At 34.6% G+C, this 14,952-nt stretch overlaps 1 protein-coding gene across 1 annotated transcript in view; it reads right to left on the reverse strand.

Annotated features, from left to right (window-relative positions):
- LOC106671982 (gamma-1-syntrophin) overlaps positions 1-14,952 on the reverse strand; it is a 98,362-nt gene that overhangs the window by 61,034 nt on the left and 22,376 nt on the right. Inside the window, exon 2 of the mRNA XM_014403015.2 lies at positions 348-414. Coding sequence (XP_014258501.1) covers positions 348-410 — 63 coding nt within the window. The 5' untranslated portion in view covers positions 411-414. The remainder of the gene's footprint in view (positions 1-347; positions 415-14,952) is intronic.

Consider the following 14,952-nt stretch of genomic DNA (forward strand, 5'->3'; position numbering starts at 1 on the left):
ATGCCACTGCCCGGAGCGTTGCACAATGGCTAAATCAGAATGGCAAAGGGCCTCAACTCGGACATTCAAATTTTAGACATTTCTACTCATTTGGGAATTTATACAGAGAAACCGAATAAACATAATGGATTATTGTTATTTTAACAACCAGCCTAATTCATATTTAAGTGCGCTTTACGAATAAAGCATGGTAAAAATAACATAAAGAGCAATTTTCACACAACCGAGGAATTATTATTATTAGGAAATATTTTTAATAAATAAAATAAGTCTCGAACATATAAGATTGTGTAAAATGAATTCTAGTGAGAAATGAGTAATTTTGAAATATAATTTAATTACTTTACCTTGATGTTATTGTCCAATTCCTCCTGTATTGGAGTGGACATTTTTCTGGTCGTGATTCTCATTTCCCTGGAAAAAAATAAGTTCACATAAATAAATCTAGATAACTTTATTTTGTATCATAAAATGAGAAGAGAAAAACAATAGGATGAAAAATTATTTGCTTTAATAAGCTTTATTATTTGTCAGAATGAATTTATATGTATCTGAATGTATATATGTTGACCTTTGAGAAATAGAAAAACAATATGATAAAAACATATTGTATTGAGATTTATTGCTAATACATTTTAATAGGTGACTGTCATTGAAGAAGGATCATCCTAACCCGACTTAGAATTGGCCATAGTCGGTTGTGACACGGAGACTTACTTTTGTGCCAAAGCCCGCGTGTGTCCGATATGCAAAGAACGGTTGCTCAATTTGTCCCCCATAATTGAGATGGTCATTTCTTTGCTCCATATAGGGAGAATGTAAGAATGTCGGTCAATATAAGAATTTCGCTCGAGCATGGCAATGAATCTTTGGGTCCCCTGTTCCGAATTTTTGGAGAAAACAGGGTTGTTTTATTGTCTATAGTACTGATATTTTAGGGTAGCAGGAATGTGTAGTGTAACAAGGCTGATGGCGTAATATTGAGTACCCATCGAATATCAATTAGTTAGTTATGTAATATAATAGGCGTAAACGGTGGGAGAGGAATATCGAGTACTCTACCATCCTTATTAAGTGAATGATACGTAAATAGGAAAGAATGTATTTAAGAATTACTAACTGTTTGAATGGATTTGGATCTACAAGCTGCATACTGAATTGACCTTGCTGTTGATTTGCTCCTAGATCCCAACTTCAGTGGCTGGACGCATAGCACCGAGGTGGGTGATTCTCGAAACCTGTCGGTAATTCACTGTAAATGACAAAAGCTGGAATTGACGATGGACTGGGAGAAGTGATATGCTCAACTTTGTTCCTTCAAATGTACCTGTACCTTCAAATGTACCTGTACTTATATGTACCTATATAGATATGTAGTACATATATGTGGAGATTTGAGCTTATATAAATCCAAATCCAAATCAGAGGTGACTGAGATGATAAGTAGGGCAGATTGGCTGCGAGTAATATGCTTTAAAGTACTATTCCATGGAAGGGGCTGTAGATTTGACGACACCGACATAGATTCTGTTCAAAAATCCTGGTCCCGTCCTAAGTGCATGAAACCGTACAGGAAGCAGGGTGACAGTCTGGAGACCAACCTTCATGCACCATCTACTGGCGAGGGCAACCCTCTCTGTTCTGTTATTGAATAAATAAGGAATTTACAGAAATGACATCCTCAGTGAAGGTAGACTTGGGATATTTTAAAGAGGCCCTTGACAAACAAAGTGAAGCCAACTTTGGAAATAACGATCTCTTTTTAAACACAGAAGGATGTCGAAAATATTTGAGAAGTCAATGATAGAGAACAAGACGCTAAAGTCACGAGTGACCGAACTCGAAATCGGTTTCAACGATGCCCAGCAGGACGTTCGGTGCAGATCCATAGAAATGCGAGGTATATTCGTATGAGCTGTTGAAACTCCATCAGGTCATTTAAAAAATATTGGAGTAAAGTAAAAGGAAATCTTACGACCATATATATCGGCTGGGAGGAGAACGATGCCTTCCAGATTTACATAGGTGAAAACTTAAAAGCCCGATGATTAACTGCGTATGATGTGGTTATTTTTATTATTAAACTTAATTGTTTCTTTTAATTTTATTACTGTACTTTTTTAGTTTATGTTTATAATGTATGTATTTTGTAAAATGGCCCTTTTGTATTGTTTTGGACACGAGACTAAATACGACTCTAATATAGAGTTTTGTTATTCAAGGGGACTTTACGTCCCACAATAAAATTTATTGGTTTTTCTTTCTTCTTACCAGAATGCAGAGTGGGCATGCTTAGCACTATGGTTATTTTTTCGAGTAAACTCATTAGTCAAATATTTTTATTTTAGTTCAGCGGATATATAAACGGATTAGTAGCAGTTTAATCACAATCGATTATCTGTCGTCTGAACTAGACCAAAAGCGGGAATATATGGACCAAACTGCTCCCAAAGGAATGTAATTGGATAAGAAAATAGGAAAATAAATATATCTGTAAATTCCAGTTAAACAGTTTATTGGATTTTTTTTAATTCGGCCGATGTAAGAAGATGTATGGATAATTAAATATAAAACAAATGTTATAGCTTTTTAGATTTTTATGTGAGTGCCAGGAAACGAGGGAACTAAAAACAGTAAGCTGGGAGAAATTTAGCAAAAGCTAGACCAGAACAGCAAATCGGCAAACCAACGAATGACTAAAAGAGGAACTGAACTAATGGATGGAGAAAGAAACTGTACACTGTATGGATTCACGGGGTGGAAAATAATCGAAGAAGTTTCTAAAAGTCACAATCAGAAAGTTAAAAAGTTGCATTTTTCTCAACAGGCAAGCAACGGGGAAAATAATAAGCCGCTTTACACTAAAATACCTCCTTAAAAATGCAAAACTGAGGCTGAATTTCACTCTACCATATATCAGCACATCATATCTTATGTGACTGCGAATCATTAACCCGAGAACTTCGGAAAGGCGACATTATCCCCTAGGAAAGTCAGCGAAGACCCACCCCGGAAAGAAGTTAAGGAACTTTCTGGATGAGGTTATAGCGTAGCATAACAATTACAGTAAATTTATTTATTAATTAGCAGCGGAAAAAGGTTGACCACTATCACCAGTGACCCCGGAAGACGCACTAAAATAATAAAGCAAAAACTCAATAACGACATTTCTCGAACTCATTCGTGTTGCGCCCAATGTTACCACAACAAGGCTTTATCCCTGAACTGAATTGAAACAACAGTCTTTACTGTTTGGCATATATATTTTTAAACAATATTGATTTGACTAACTGAGTGGTTTTAGATTAATTAGCATATCTTTTATCTGTCCGTTTGATGATTAAACTGCTTCTTATGGTAAAATATGATATTTGTTTTTTTCACCAAAATCGCAAGGTTGGAAATATATGTTTTACTGATTGCACTATATGTGTCAAGTCAACTACCGATTGTTGTAAAACAGTCCCAACTTTGATGAGATTGAATAAAACAGCGGCTGAACGGAAGATGAGAACCTATTCCGCTGATGTTTTGCCAGGTAATAATAATGCGTTCGGTGATATGAAACCAAAAAATATAAACAGTCATACTTATCAAATCCTTTTACATTGAAAATCGTCGAAAATCAATGATAAATCTGAAAGTAGTTAAAACTATAAAATTATTGTTCCCAAAGGTTTGTATCAGTTAGTCGATATCTCGTCGAGTGTGATAGTAGATGAATTGAACTAAACTCGGTCACTTTAGAATCCCGAACTGAAAATCGGATCTCGCAACACGGCAAAGGGGGTGAGCGATAAGGGGTGTACCGTGTATCTGGCGCCAGTGTCCCCGGGCCGGGGCAAAGTTTTGGTCGATTCTCACCACCACCACCAGTAGTTCCGCAGAACGGACAAAAAAAATTGTTTCCAATGCATTCGTTTAACCAGGGTGCGTTTAATCAGAACTGAATGACCCCCGAGAGACAAATATAACCAAGGGGTGGGAAGTAGTTGATATATTGTACAAATCTCTCTCTTTCTCTCTCTCTCCCTCTCCCATTGCTCTCTCTCTTTCTCTCCCATTGCTCTCTCTCTGAATTTATGAATTAATTGATAGTTTTGAGGTGGATACATTTATTAATAAACTATAAATACGTTTTTATTAGCAATTCGCGGGTGACATGAGAACTGTCTGTTGTATTGTCGTCGCCATAAATCTACATATGAAATTTGATCGCTAAATATACTCATCTGTCTATGTATATGGATCCATCGAACGATATTTTACATTCTACCTTTTTTAGAAAATACCGATCAATCCATGTTGACCGGCAAGTTTGTTTATAAACTACAATGTCAGTTCACTATAATAATTATATACTAACATATAATAGCATATTTGTACTGTTTGCCTGATTGTCATGGCTAGATTCAGTTTTTGATTCTAAGATGATAAGTTGATTGAATAAAAAACCAATTTTTGACTGTATCACAGGAATATGGGTTAAATGATTTTACGAAATTGATCCCATGAACTTACTATAAGATTTTACATTTATTTACTGGTTTAAGAATTATAAGTTTCATATTATTTACGAGTATTAGGAAATACCTTTACTGCAAGTCAATTTTTAACTCATTACAACTTTTAGTAAAACGTGAATTTAAAACAATTTAAAACTCTTGTTAAACAAGAAGAGAAAAATACTCAGAAATATTCACTGGAGTAAAAAACGAATTGTACGAGTACCTGTCCATAGCAGAAAAAGAATTTAAACATTTAATATGAAATAATAAATTTTTCAGTTATAGAAAAAGCGTTTGCTGTTTGTAATTGAAGAAACAATTTTGTTAAATAATACAACGTCCCATTTATTTATGAAATTATTAACAAAATCTCATTAATAATTATGAATTGTTTCATATTTGAAAGCAGAGGGTTCTTTTCGTGTTAAACCAGGTATATACCCATTCAAAAAGAGCAATACTGTTTTAATGGAAAAGAGGAAGATTATAAAAAATTTGAATACAATATACTTTTCCATTTTCCTTTTGTTCTTAATATAATTTAATCTTTGTTCATTTGATATATATAATAATTAATACANTTAACATACTTAACATACTGGACGGAATTTCAAACATTTATTAAGAACATTATTCTTCCTTGTACTCCCGCTTTTGTGATAAATGTTCTTTTATTGTTGTACGAAACAATCAAATTTACAAATTATGCTAAAAATCAAAGAATTTTATAATACGATACCCATGTTATATAAAAACAAAATTTTTATGACGCGGCATTTCATTAACGGTTCATACAGTTTACATATATTTATTGTTTGATTGTTTAACCAATAACCACCTTCTGTGGTTCTTAATTCTTATTTTCTTACAATCTTATTTAATTATTGATTAGAAAGCCCTGAGAAAAAGAAGTTTCATTTATTTCGATTTCACATTTGAAACGTAAACGCTTGTAGAGAGAGCGAGAGAGAGAAAGAGAGAGAGAGAGAGACAGACAGACAGACAGACAGACAGACAGACAGACAAAAAACAGAGAGACCGAGAGAGAGTGAGAAAGTGAGAGAGAGAGTGAGTGAGAGGAGAGGGGAGACAGTCAGACAGAAAGATAAAGAGATAAGCAATGCGGACGTTAAGAGAAAGTAAACGTTAATGGTGTAAGAGTAGAATAATAGGAAGAGAATAAGAGAGAGAGAGAGAGAGAAGAAAGAGAAGACAAATCAATTTTAGTAAAAAGAAATGTGTGGTGTTTAGTGACTGTTATTCAATGATGTTTTTCTAAAACCTACGTCACACCAGACCGCATCTCATGATCTCCGAATAATCATTTAGTAAAAGAGTTAATGGAACGATGGATTAAACATTTGTAAGTAAATTAAATAGGGATTGAGCAATTTTCTTGGCCACCCATACAGAGGATTAAATTCACCCTTTTAACATGGACAATTTAATCCTAATTCAAATGTGGACGAACTCCTCTTTGTCGTCTCATGCCGATTCGACTGAGCTTTGACGTCGGCGAATCCGCTTTGAACGGGTGGGGCAGGGGTGACTTGACTTTTTGAGAGGTTTAATTCACCCTTGGCACTAGACGTGACCTAGAAAAGAAAGCTTTAATGGTCGCGAAACTCAAAGTCGCTTCGTCGAAATACTTCGCAAGATCGATAACAGAATCCTAATATAACGCAAAACTGGAAACGAAAAATCATTTATTTAACTTGTATTATTATCGCCAATATTAACATAACAAATCACATTTACACTCAAGTAGACTGATTCAAAGATAATAATCCAGGAATGAATAAGCATAAACAGTGGAATTACAGCAATTGTCAAACTAAGCGACTAACAGTCGGATAAACTTGCAAAAGCCACATCTGTAATTCAATTTGTACGTTGTTGTGTTTTCGTTTGATGGTGGGATTAGCAATGCGGACGTTACGAGAAAGTAAACGTTAATGGTGTAGGAGTTGAATAATAGGAAGAGATAGAAGAGGAGAAAAAGAGTGTGTGGAAAAAGGGAGTGTGATGGCGAGGGAGAGCGAGTGCAGAACGTGAGAAAAAGAGAGTGGGTTAGAATAAGTGAGAGAGAAAAAGAGAGAGAGAGAGAGAGGAAGAGAGAGTGAGTAGGCAAAAGAGTGGTAAAAGGTAAAATCTGAAAAGAAATGAGTATACAAAATATAGGTCCATCATTTTATGTCTTAAAAATAAAATACTAAAGTTCTATCATTTAAGAAATTCATTTTCATATTCATTGTCTGGAATACGTTGTTAGCAAGGCTCAAAAGGGCGTGGTGAACACATTCTCGAATGCCCCAATTTCATTAAATTCCCCACTGCGATCAGTCTTTCTATTGTTTAATCCTTCAAGCCTGATAAAAAGCAATTAAACTGGCATTCCTTGAATGCTATTGACAGATTATTATTCACTGTTTGAGGCTATTAGTAAGTCTATTCTGTCCCGTCTAAACATAAACCTATTATAATATAATAAACCTAAAAATTTCAAACTTTGAAAATCTTAGAACGAATCATCCCTCGGTGTGTATTGCATAGACCAATATTATAGTATTTTGTTGAATGGCAATTTCAAAAGAAACCCCAAGAACCCTGCCATGTTTTTTGTCCTATTTTATCAGCTTAATTTCATTTACTGCAATGTAAGAGTTCAAGTCATTGACGAGATATTTTAACAACTACAAAATTATTTCTTCAGTTTCATTTTCAAAGGTTTCAGTAAATGAATAAAAGAACGATAAACATTCCCGGTACGAATTCTATTATGTGAGCATAATTTATTCCTTTGAATTAAATTGAACCTTTGATGCTGCATTTTATATAAAAAGTGTTTTTTGTTTCGGTGGACCAATAAAATTATTCATTTTATGTTTGCATTCTTTCTTCTCAGGTCAATTTTTGCTGTTTTTAATTTTGGTTTCATTTTTGCCAGATAGTTTCATTATTGATTACCAAGTAAAACGGGTTAGTCCGAAGGTTTGTATATTTCAAGATCTTTTGCAGGTAATATTGGTAAAGCAGGCGATTACCGAAATTTACGTTAACAAGGAATAAGCTAAACGTGACTTCCACCGCGTAAATCGAGTCAAAGTTGATTTCCGATGGTAAGTCTACGAGGTAGCCAGAGGTTTACAAATAAAAGTTTAACCGCTTCCGATAGTGAAAGTGAGAGAAAGGAAGAAAGAGAGACAGACAGACAGAGTGAGAGACTGAGAGAGAGACAGAGAGAGAGACAGAGAGAGAGACAGAGAGAGACAGGGAGAGAGAGAGAGAGAGAGAAAAAAAAAGGAAGAAAGAGAGACAGAGACAGAGACAGAGAGAGAGAGAGAGAGAGAGAGAGAGAGAGAGAGAGAGAGAGAAGAAAGAAGCAGGCACTTGTTTATCTGATTTACAATTTAGAAAATGGAAGAAGGGAAACAAAGATATATATAATAAATATAGACGAAGGGNGAGAGAGAGAGAACCGGACTTAAATTTATTGCGTGCTAAAATAAATTATTTATTTTTATTTATTCATTTTCCTAGCTAAAATGATTTATGTTCAATTGTTTTTATCGATGATTAATTAAAATTTTTTTGATTTTGCCGTTTTTTGATTAAAAATATTAAAGCAATACAAAATATTTAACCCCTTACAGTTTACACAGCACAAATAAATATTTTTAGGAGTATTTTTTGTTAATCTTGATGTCAAGAAACTCTTAGTAAATGTTTGTGTGGAATTTTTCAGCTACATACGTATTCCTGGTTGTCGGATCGCTATCAATGTAAACTTTTACGAGCTCAGCGTTCTGTGCTATTATGTTACCATTTGGGCCTACGCAGTAAAACATTTTTCCAGTTTTCTTAACCTGGAGTCATGAAAAATACAAAATCGAATTAACCAGATGGAAAAACAAAAACAGAAAATATTCTTACTACAGTTAAAGAGAATTATATTTTATTGTGCAATTAAGCCGTTTATTCTATGTATTTTATACACTTTCTATTCAATTTTCTTTTTATATGCATTATATATAATAGAGTGTATATATATNACCAAGGAAAAACCTTTCAGGGACAAGATTGCTCCAGTACAAAATGGTGATCCAGTAGGAGTCAAGCCACAAAGGAACTTCTCGAATCTAAGATCAAAGAAGCGACATACTTGCTGGTGTACACAAAGAAGAAAGAAGAAAGAAGAAGATGCACAAAGAACAAAACATTTCAAGAAGAAGAAGATGTCATTACCTGTAGACATTAACATAATAATGTTTGATAACCCTTCAAAATATTTAAAAAAATAAAACCACCCCCCGTAAGTCGTAGGAATTTTGTAACATCTCTCACAACAGATGTCCCAAAAATAATTAAATTAATTAAAATTAAATAAATTAATAATATAAACTAAAATAGATAAAAATAATAATAAATTAATTAATAAGAATTTTCAAAGGTTGGTACCAATGTAAATAAAAGAAAGATAAACATAGAGGAGTTCGAGGGGACAGAGATCGGGGACTCTCTCTCCTGAATCCGAGTTGGAACAACCTAATTAGAAATCGCACAAGGTATTTAAGATCATTCTTTTCTATTCCTAATTTCCTTCGAGTGATTGTAGTTAAATTCATTTTGTTTATTTCGATTTATTTTATTTTAATTTCAAGTGAATTTATTTTGTTTGTTAAGAAAAAAAAAGGAAAAATATATTATTTTGTTTCTTGTAGTTAAAACCGAATTATTAAAAATTGTAATAACTCAAATGTATTTTATTTTAATTTCTAAAGAAAATTGTTCGTATTAATTGTATCTTTCCTAATTATAGTAAACGTTTAACTTAAAAAAAAATAAAACAAAATATTTTATTATTTTACATTTTCATCTTTCATCATTTTATATCTTTATTAATTAACATAACTATTTTACTGAATAAGAATAAAAATAAAAGATAAAATTCATTCCTTTAAAAAATACCTCTGGGGCAAGTAAAACTAACTTGTTGGGCCGAAGCTTGAAGGAAGGAATTTTAAATTTTATTGATCCACGGTTAGGTGACATATATATACTCTACTATATAAAAAAAGTAAGCAATTACAGTAATAACTTATGTCGCAACATATCTACGTCGACTCAAATTTTCATAGAACTTCTGCTCCCTCCTTTAAAAATTTATTCGGCCCGATCTTAGTTTATGGGATGGAGAGAAACGGTGCGAATGAATATTAATATCCCATCCTCTCAAACCGACAAACACAAACATAGACACAAAGCAATCACCCTCGACTTGTTTTATGGTTCCATGTTGCATTTTTGAGATAAATATATATATTACAACCGGGTAACCTTGAATCCATGGTTAATATATTATCGATTTTTATATCAATTGGCACTGTTTCATCTGTACAGTAAATAATTATAACAATCCAAAACAATCCAATAAGATAAATGTTGGTGGGAGGGGCGGTTCTTACTTGGCCCGCAGACCTCGGTACCCTCTTAGGAAGGGGAATACAATTAAATTTTGCTTTGAATTGGTTATATAATAAATAAATTATTGGAAAAAAAGGGAAATTGATAACAATCTATAGTCAAAACTAAACAATTACAATTTATTTACGCAAAGAATTTTTTACTTTATTTTTTATCTACAACTGTACGCCGAACTATGCGCGATGCTTGGGGTGTCGGACATGGGGGACGAAACTGTTATCGTATGCACTGACTCCCTCAGCGCGGTGAGAGCCCTGAGATACATGGGACGGTCGGCAAAATCCAATTAAAATATGCGGACATTGTGCACGCCTGGGAAAGGGTGTTTTAGCCTGGATTCGAGGGCACGTCGGACTGGAGGGGAATGCGAGAGCGGACCTGGCCGCGAAGACGGGTACTCTCGTCCCTCACGTGATGATGTTGAGACCACCCCGATTCGGTCTGACGCTAAGAGAATAGTGAAAAATATATTAGAAAAGTGGAAGCGTCGTTGGGCAGACTCGACTGAGGCACTGGTGACAGTCAAGCCGACCGTCGAAGGGAAATTGTTGTACTGACCCGCCTGCGGATCGGTCACACACGTGCGACTTATGGGACCTGTTGGTCGACACAAGTCGACCTAGGTTCCCAGCATGCCAAGATAACAGACTCACGGTGTCGCACGTTTTGGAGGGGTGTCGCAGCTTGGCCCCGTAAGGGACCGAAATGGCATACCGTCGGACTATAGGAGAATGCTGGAGGGTGGCAGCGAGTTTAAAGAAAAACTTTTTAGGTTTTTAGAGCTACTGGGATAATGGGTTGTATATACTGGGGTATTTATTTCATAGGTTAAAGTTTAGGTTAAGTTTATGTTAGAATAGGGGTGTGCTGGGCGGCGGTTCAGCATATCATCTCAAGGCTCCACCACTGCGCCGCCAAGCCGGGTCGGGTTGGAATACCGAGTTCTCTCCGACCCGGATTCTAGACAGAGGATATGCATATGTGTGATTGGGTTTGTATATAGGAGTATGTATGTATTTATTGTATGAGTGAGTGTGAGAATGACTAGTTTTAGGAAACGTAAAGGCGCCGAAATGACCAAAGAAGTCGATGGCGCCCGAGAGCCCTACTTGGGAGTCGCTCAGGCACCAAGGTGGGTGACTCCCCCTAATCCATCAGAGAGAGGTCAAATCTACAACTGTACATGTATTATACAACAGCAGGTTGGATTTCATTTTACGTTTGTGGCATTACGGGTATTATAGAGAAACCTAACCGCTCAAGATTAATAAAATGATATTAACCATTTAAGAGCTCTCTTATCCATATTCTTTTCAGACGTTTGCATGGTGGGGAATGAAGTAATCCTATTTGTGCGTTAATGTGATTTTGTAATTTACTATTAAAACGTGTGAAATATGTTCTGCTGGATGAAAAAATTGTTGGCATGTGATGATCTCTGTGAAGTGTGTTTTTGTTACGTAAAAAGGGCACAAACAATTAGTCTTAAAATTTTGGATTAAAACATTGTAATCTTTGAATATTGGAATATTTGGCCGATGCATAAGCTTGGCAACCCGTTCAACCCAATAGGTTTGAGTCGAAAGTTTTGATTTTAATGGTAATTTTGATTGTCGGTTAAGCAGGTAATAAAGCATTTTAAATCGTTCTTTTTTTAAAACGATAGTTCCTACTCACATTAAGTTGTTTCGCAACAATCTGGATTTCGAGCCCTTTAGCTCATCGTCAGGTTGATGGGTTTCTACAAACACGTCTCTCGACATGAATTGCAAAAGTGAACCCGCTGTTACCCCCGCCAGCTCGACGTTCCAGTGAGGAGCTGTTGTTTAATGATGCTCAATTTGTACGTGCGAAAAGAGGCAATTATAACACAAATAACTATTATAGTAAATACTTTAAGAAATTAATTATAAATTAGCGATTAAAGATAAAAGATAAAAAATTATTAGAATAATACCTTAATATNAACCCCGCTTTTTGTCAAGTTGTCTATCTTGTCTTTAGGTTTTGAGAGGATGTTTTTTCGTGACCCCGTACTTCTATAAGCTATTCTAAAACCTTCTTGTTTAAAAATTTTACTAACTTTTTCCGATAATTCTCCAATGTATGGCAAACAACGGAAACCTAATGATTCATTTATGGTGGGGTGGCTGAGTCCTATTGTTGATTCTTTTAAAGTTAATTTTTTTAATCTTTTAACTAGCAACCTATATAGCATATACTAGGAGAAGTCTCACGACGGAGTGTGAGGATGATACGTTGTGACTTTGAAGAGTTAAACTTTATTTTCCAAAGATTGCTCCATCTTTTTGATTAAGATTGCTCCATTTTCCAATTGTTGATATGTGGTTTTGTAACATAAGTGAAGCTTGTTTAGATGAGGGATGACTTGTTAATATAGGGGTGTCATTTAAGTAAGTGTATTCTCATTTGTGGGCAAATCAGAAGTAAAAAAACGTGTACAACAGCGGAGCGAGTATTAACCCTTGAGGCAAACCTATAAGCACTTCTTCCATCTCAGAAGCCTCTGTATCCTAGTTTACTGCGAAAAATCTCTCTTAAGATATGATTGTATAAACAAATAATAGGTCTGGGTGGGAAAATAATTTTAATTTGTGTAATAATCCCTTACTTATACTTTGTCGAAGGCCTGAGAAAAACACTCCAGTCGAGTACAGTTTCTGCTGGAGACATGAAGTAATGATATCTGTGAATTTGATAAGTTGTGGAAAGATGGGTTCAAAAGCCAAATTGATGATCGGGTAAGAAGTAGCAATAGAGATAATTAATTTAGAAGGACGGATAACAAATTAATAGGACGATAAGATGATGGGGAAATTTTTGTGCCGCTTCGGCATCATTTTAAGGCAAGTATGTCTGTATGGAAAGTGTGTACTTCTCAAAATCGCTTAAATAAAGAAGTAAAAAAGACGACGTTTTTTGGGGAAGTTCTTGAAGAATTTCAGGTTTTATCAAATCATCACCACATTAATTTTTTAGGAAGCTGTTGCATTTCTTGTGATACTTGTTTTGAAGTTATTGGTTTAAGTGGCAGATCTAGAGGTATAGGTTTCATAAGTGAATCTGATATAAATTTACCATTTTCAATATCGATTAAGTTTAGAGGTTCGAATACCTCGGAGAGTGTTTCGCAAATGTTTTGGACTTTTCTTCATCGGAAAGGATCCATGTTCCATCAACATCCCTGAGACGCTATGACGTTTAGTACTACACTAGATGCTTCCATCCTCTGTTGACAAAATTTTTAAATGTGTTTCGTATGATTGTTATACAAATAGTTTCATTTCTTTTTTCAATTTATTCAAAAGTATGTTGTAATTTTTTTACATTGATCTAGTACGTTGCCATAGGTCTCTAATCCTTCTTTCTTCGGATTTATTTAGAAAGGATAATTTGGAAGATTTTCTTTATGAATGTGAGGCTTTTTGCTAGAGTTAAAAGATTTATTCACGAGCCCTGTTTTTTATGTATGATTTAATTTGTTTCCTTCCTGTTTTTCTCTATTGTCGTTTTTTATTTTATCAATTCTCGACTACTTCATTTTGTTCCATATTAAATTTTTATATTCTTTATTGTTTTGTATGTTTTTGTACTCATAACTGTTCAGCTTCTGAGTCTGGCAATTAAAAATAAATAAAATCAAGTTATGTACAAGCGCAAAAAATCCTGATAAATGTGCGTAGATTTGTTCTAAATTGTTATTCATTAGACCCTGTTGACCCCCCCCCCCGGCACAAACATATATAGTAAAACTACTGAAATTATTATCTACCTATCTACAATAGCTGACTGCAACTTGTGGTCTGAGAAAAGTGATAGGTTCAACTGTATGTATGTACATGCGTGTGTAGATTAGAGATTATATAAATCAGTAATCAATCATTGATATCTTGTTCGACTTTTCGGATATTGTAAATAGACGTATATATCGTAAAATCCTATTATTTTGCAGTACAAATTAATAATAATCAACTATTTATAAGTATCAGTAAACTAAAGCAGTTACTGTTATAATTATTATGGTTTATCAGGTTTTATTTTATAATTTAATAAAAGGTGGGTTAGTAATTAAACATGCGAAACGGAGTGGTGCAAAACCCTCATAGGTGTTATTAGATAAGCGGATGTAGAGAGTGATTACTCGAATACAGAACTGTAAAACATCTGCGACCGTAAGAAAGAAATGCTAACCCAAAGTAAACTTGAAAAACTTTCAATAACCGTTAGTTTTGGCACGGGAGACAATCCCCAGGCCTTCTACCCGCACCTACGGTTGACTAAAGGGGATTCAGCTTTCTGCAAAGGGCACAGAAGGGTCAGAAATCTAGACGACCTAAATTTTAAAATTCTCCTTTCCTCTTGAAAGGTAACTGATTTTGGAAAAATCAACGGACAATCAGAAAATTAAACTACTTTTGTACATTTTGCTCTATTTTTCTCGATTTGCTCTCAAGTATGAAGTATTTCACGATTTTGTATCTTTATAGTAAGCTAAAATGGCCGTAGGGTTGCTAGAGGTAGAATACGTTATTGCGTAATAATAAAATTGCCATGGCCTATAATTTATTTGCCGCATAAGGAGTTCTATTTTTTTGTACCTCAAAAAATCCAAGTAAGGGAATGTATGCAAGGATTTTGGTTTAGAATTCTCATACTATTGATTAATACTCTAGGTGTCCCCATCGGCCCTAAGTTTGTCTTCTTAAAATTCGTATATCCCAAGTTTTACTACAATACAAAACATTCCAGCGAGAACTGTTCAAAACAGCATGTCCCAAATATTTTACGAGGAATCTCGTTATTCGGGAAATAACATGTACCTGAGCTATAGGAAAAACTTTCGGCCATACTAATTAAAAAGTCTTTTGAATGCTTACAAACAAGCATTACACCTGGTAGTCGCTTGCTAATTAAACACTGTCCGATATAATTTTTCCAT

This window comes from Cimex lectularius, unplaced genomic scaffold (assembly GCF_000648675.2).
Source record: "Cimex lectularius strain Harlan isolate CLEC.00 unplaced genomic scaffold, Clec_2.1 scaffold32, whole genome shotgun sequence".
Lineage (NCBI taxonomy): Eukaryota > Metazoa > Arthropoda > Insecta > Hemiptera > Cimicidae > Cimex > Cimex lectularius.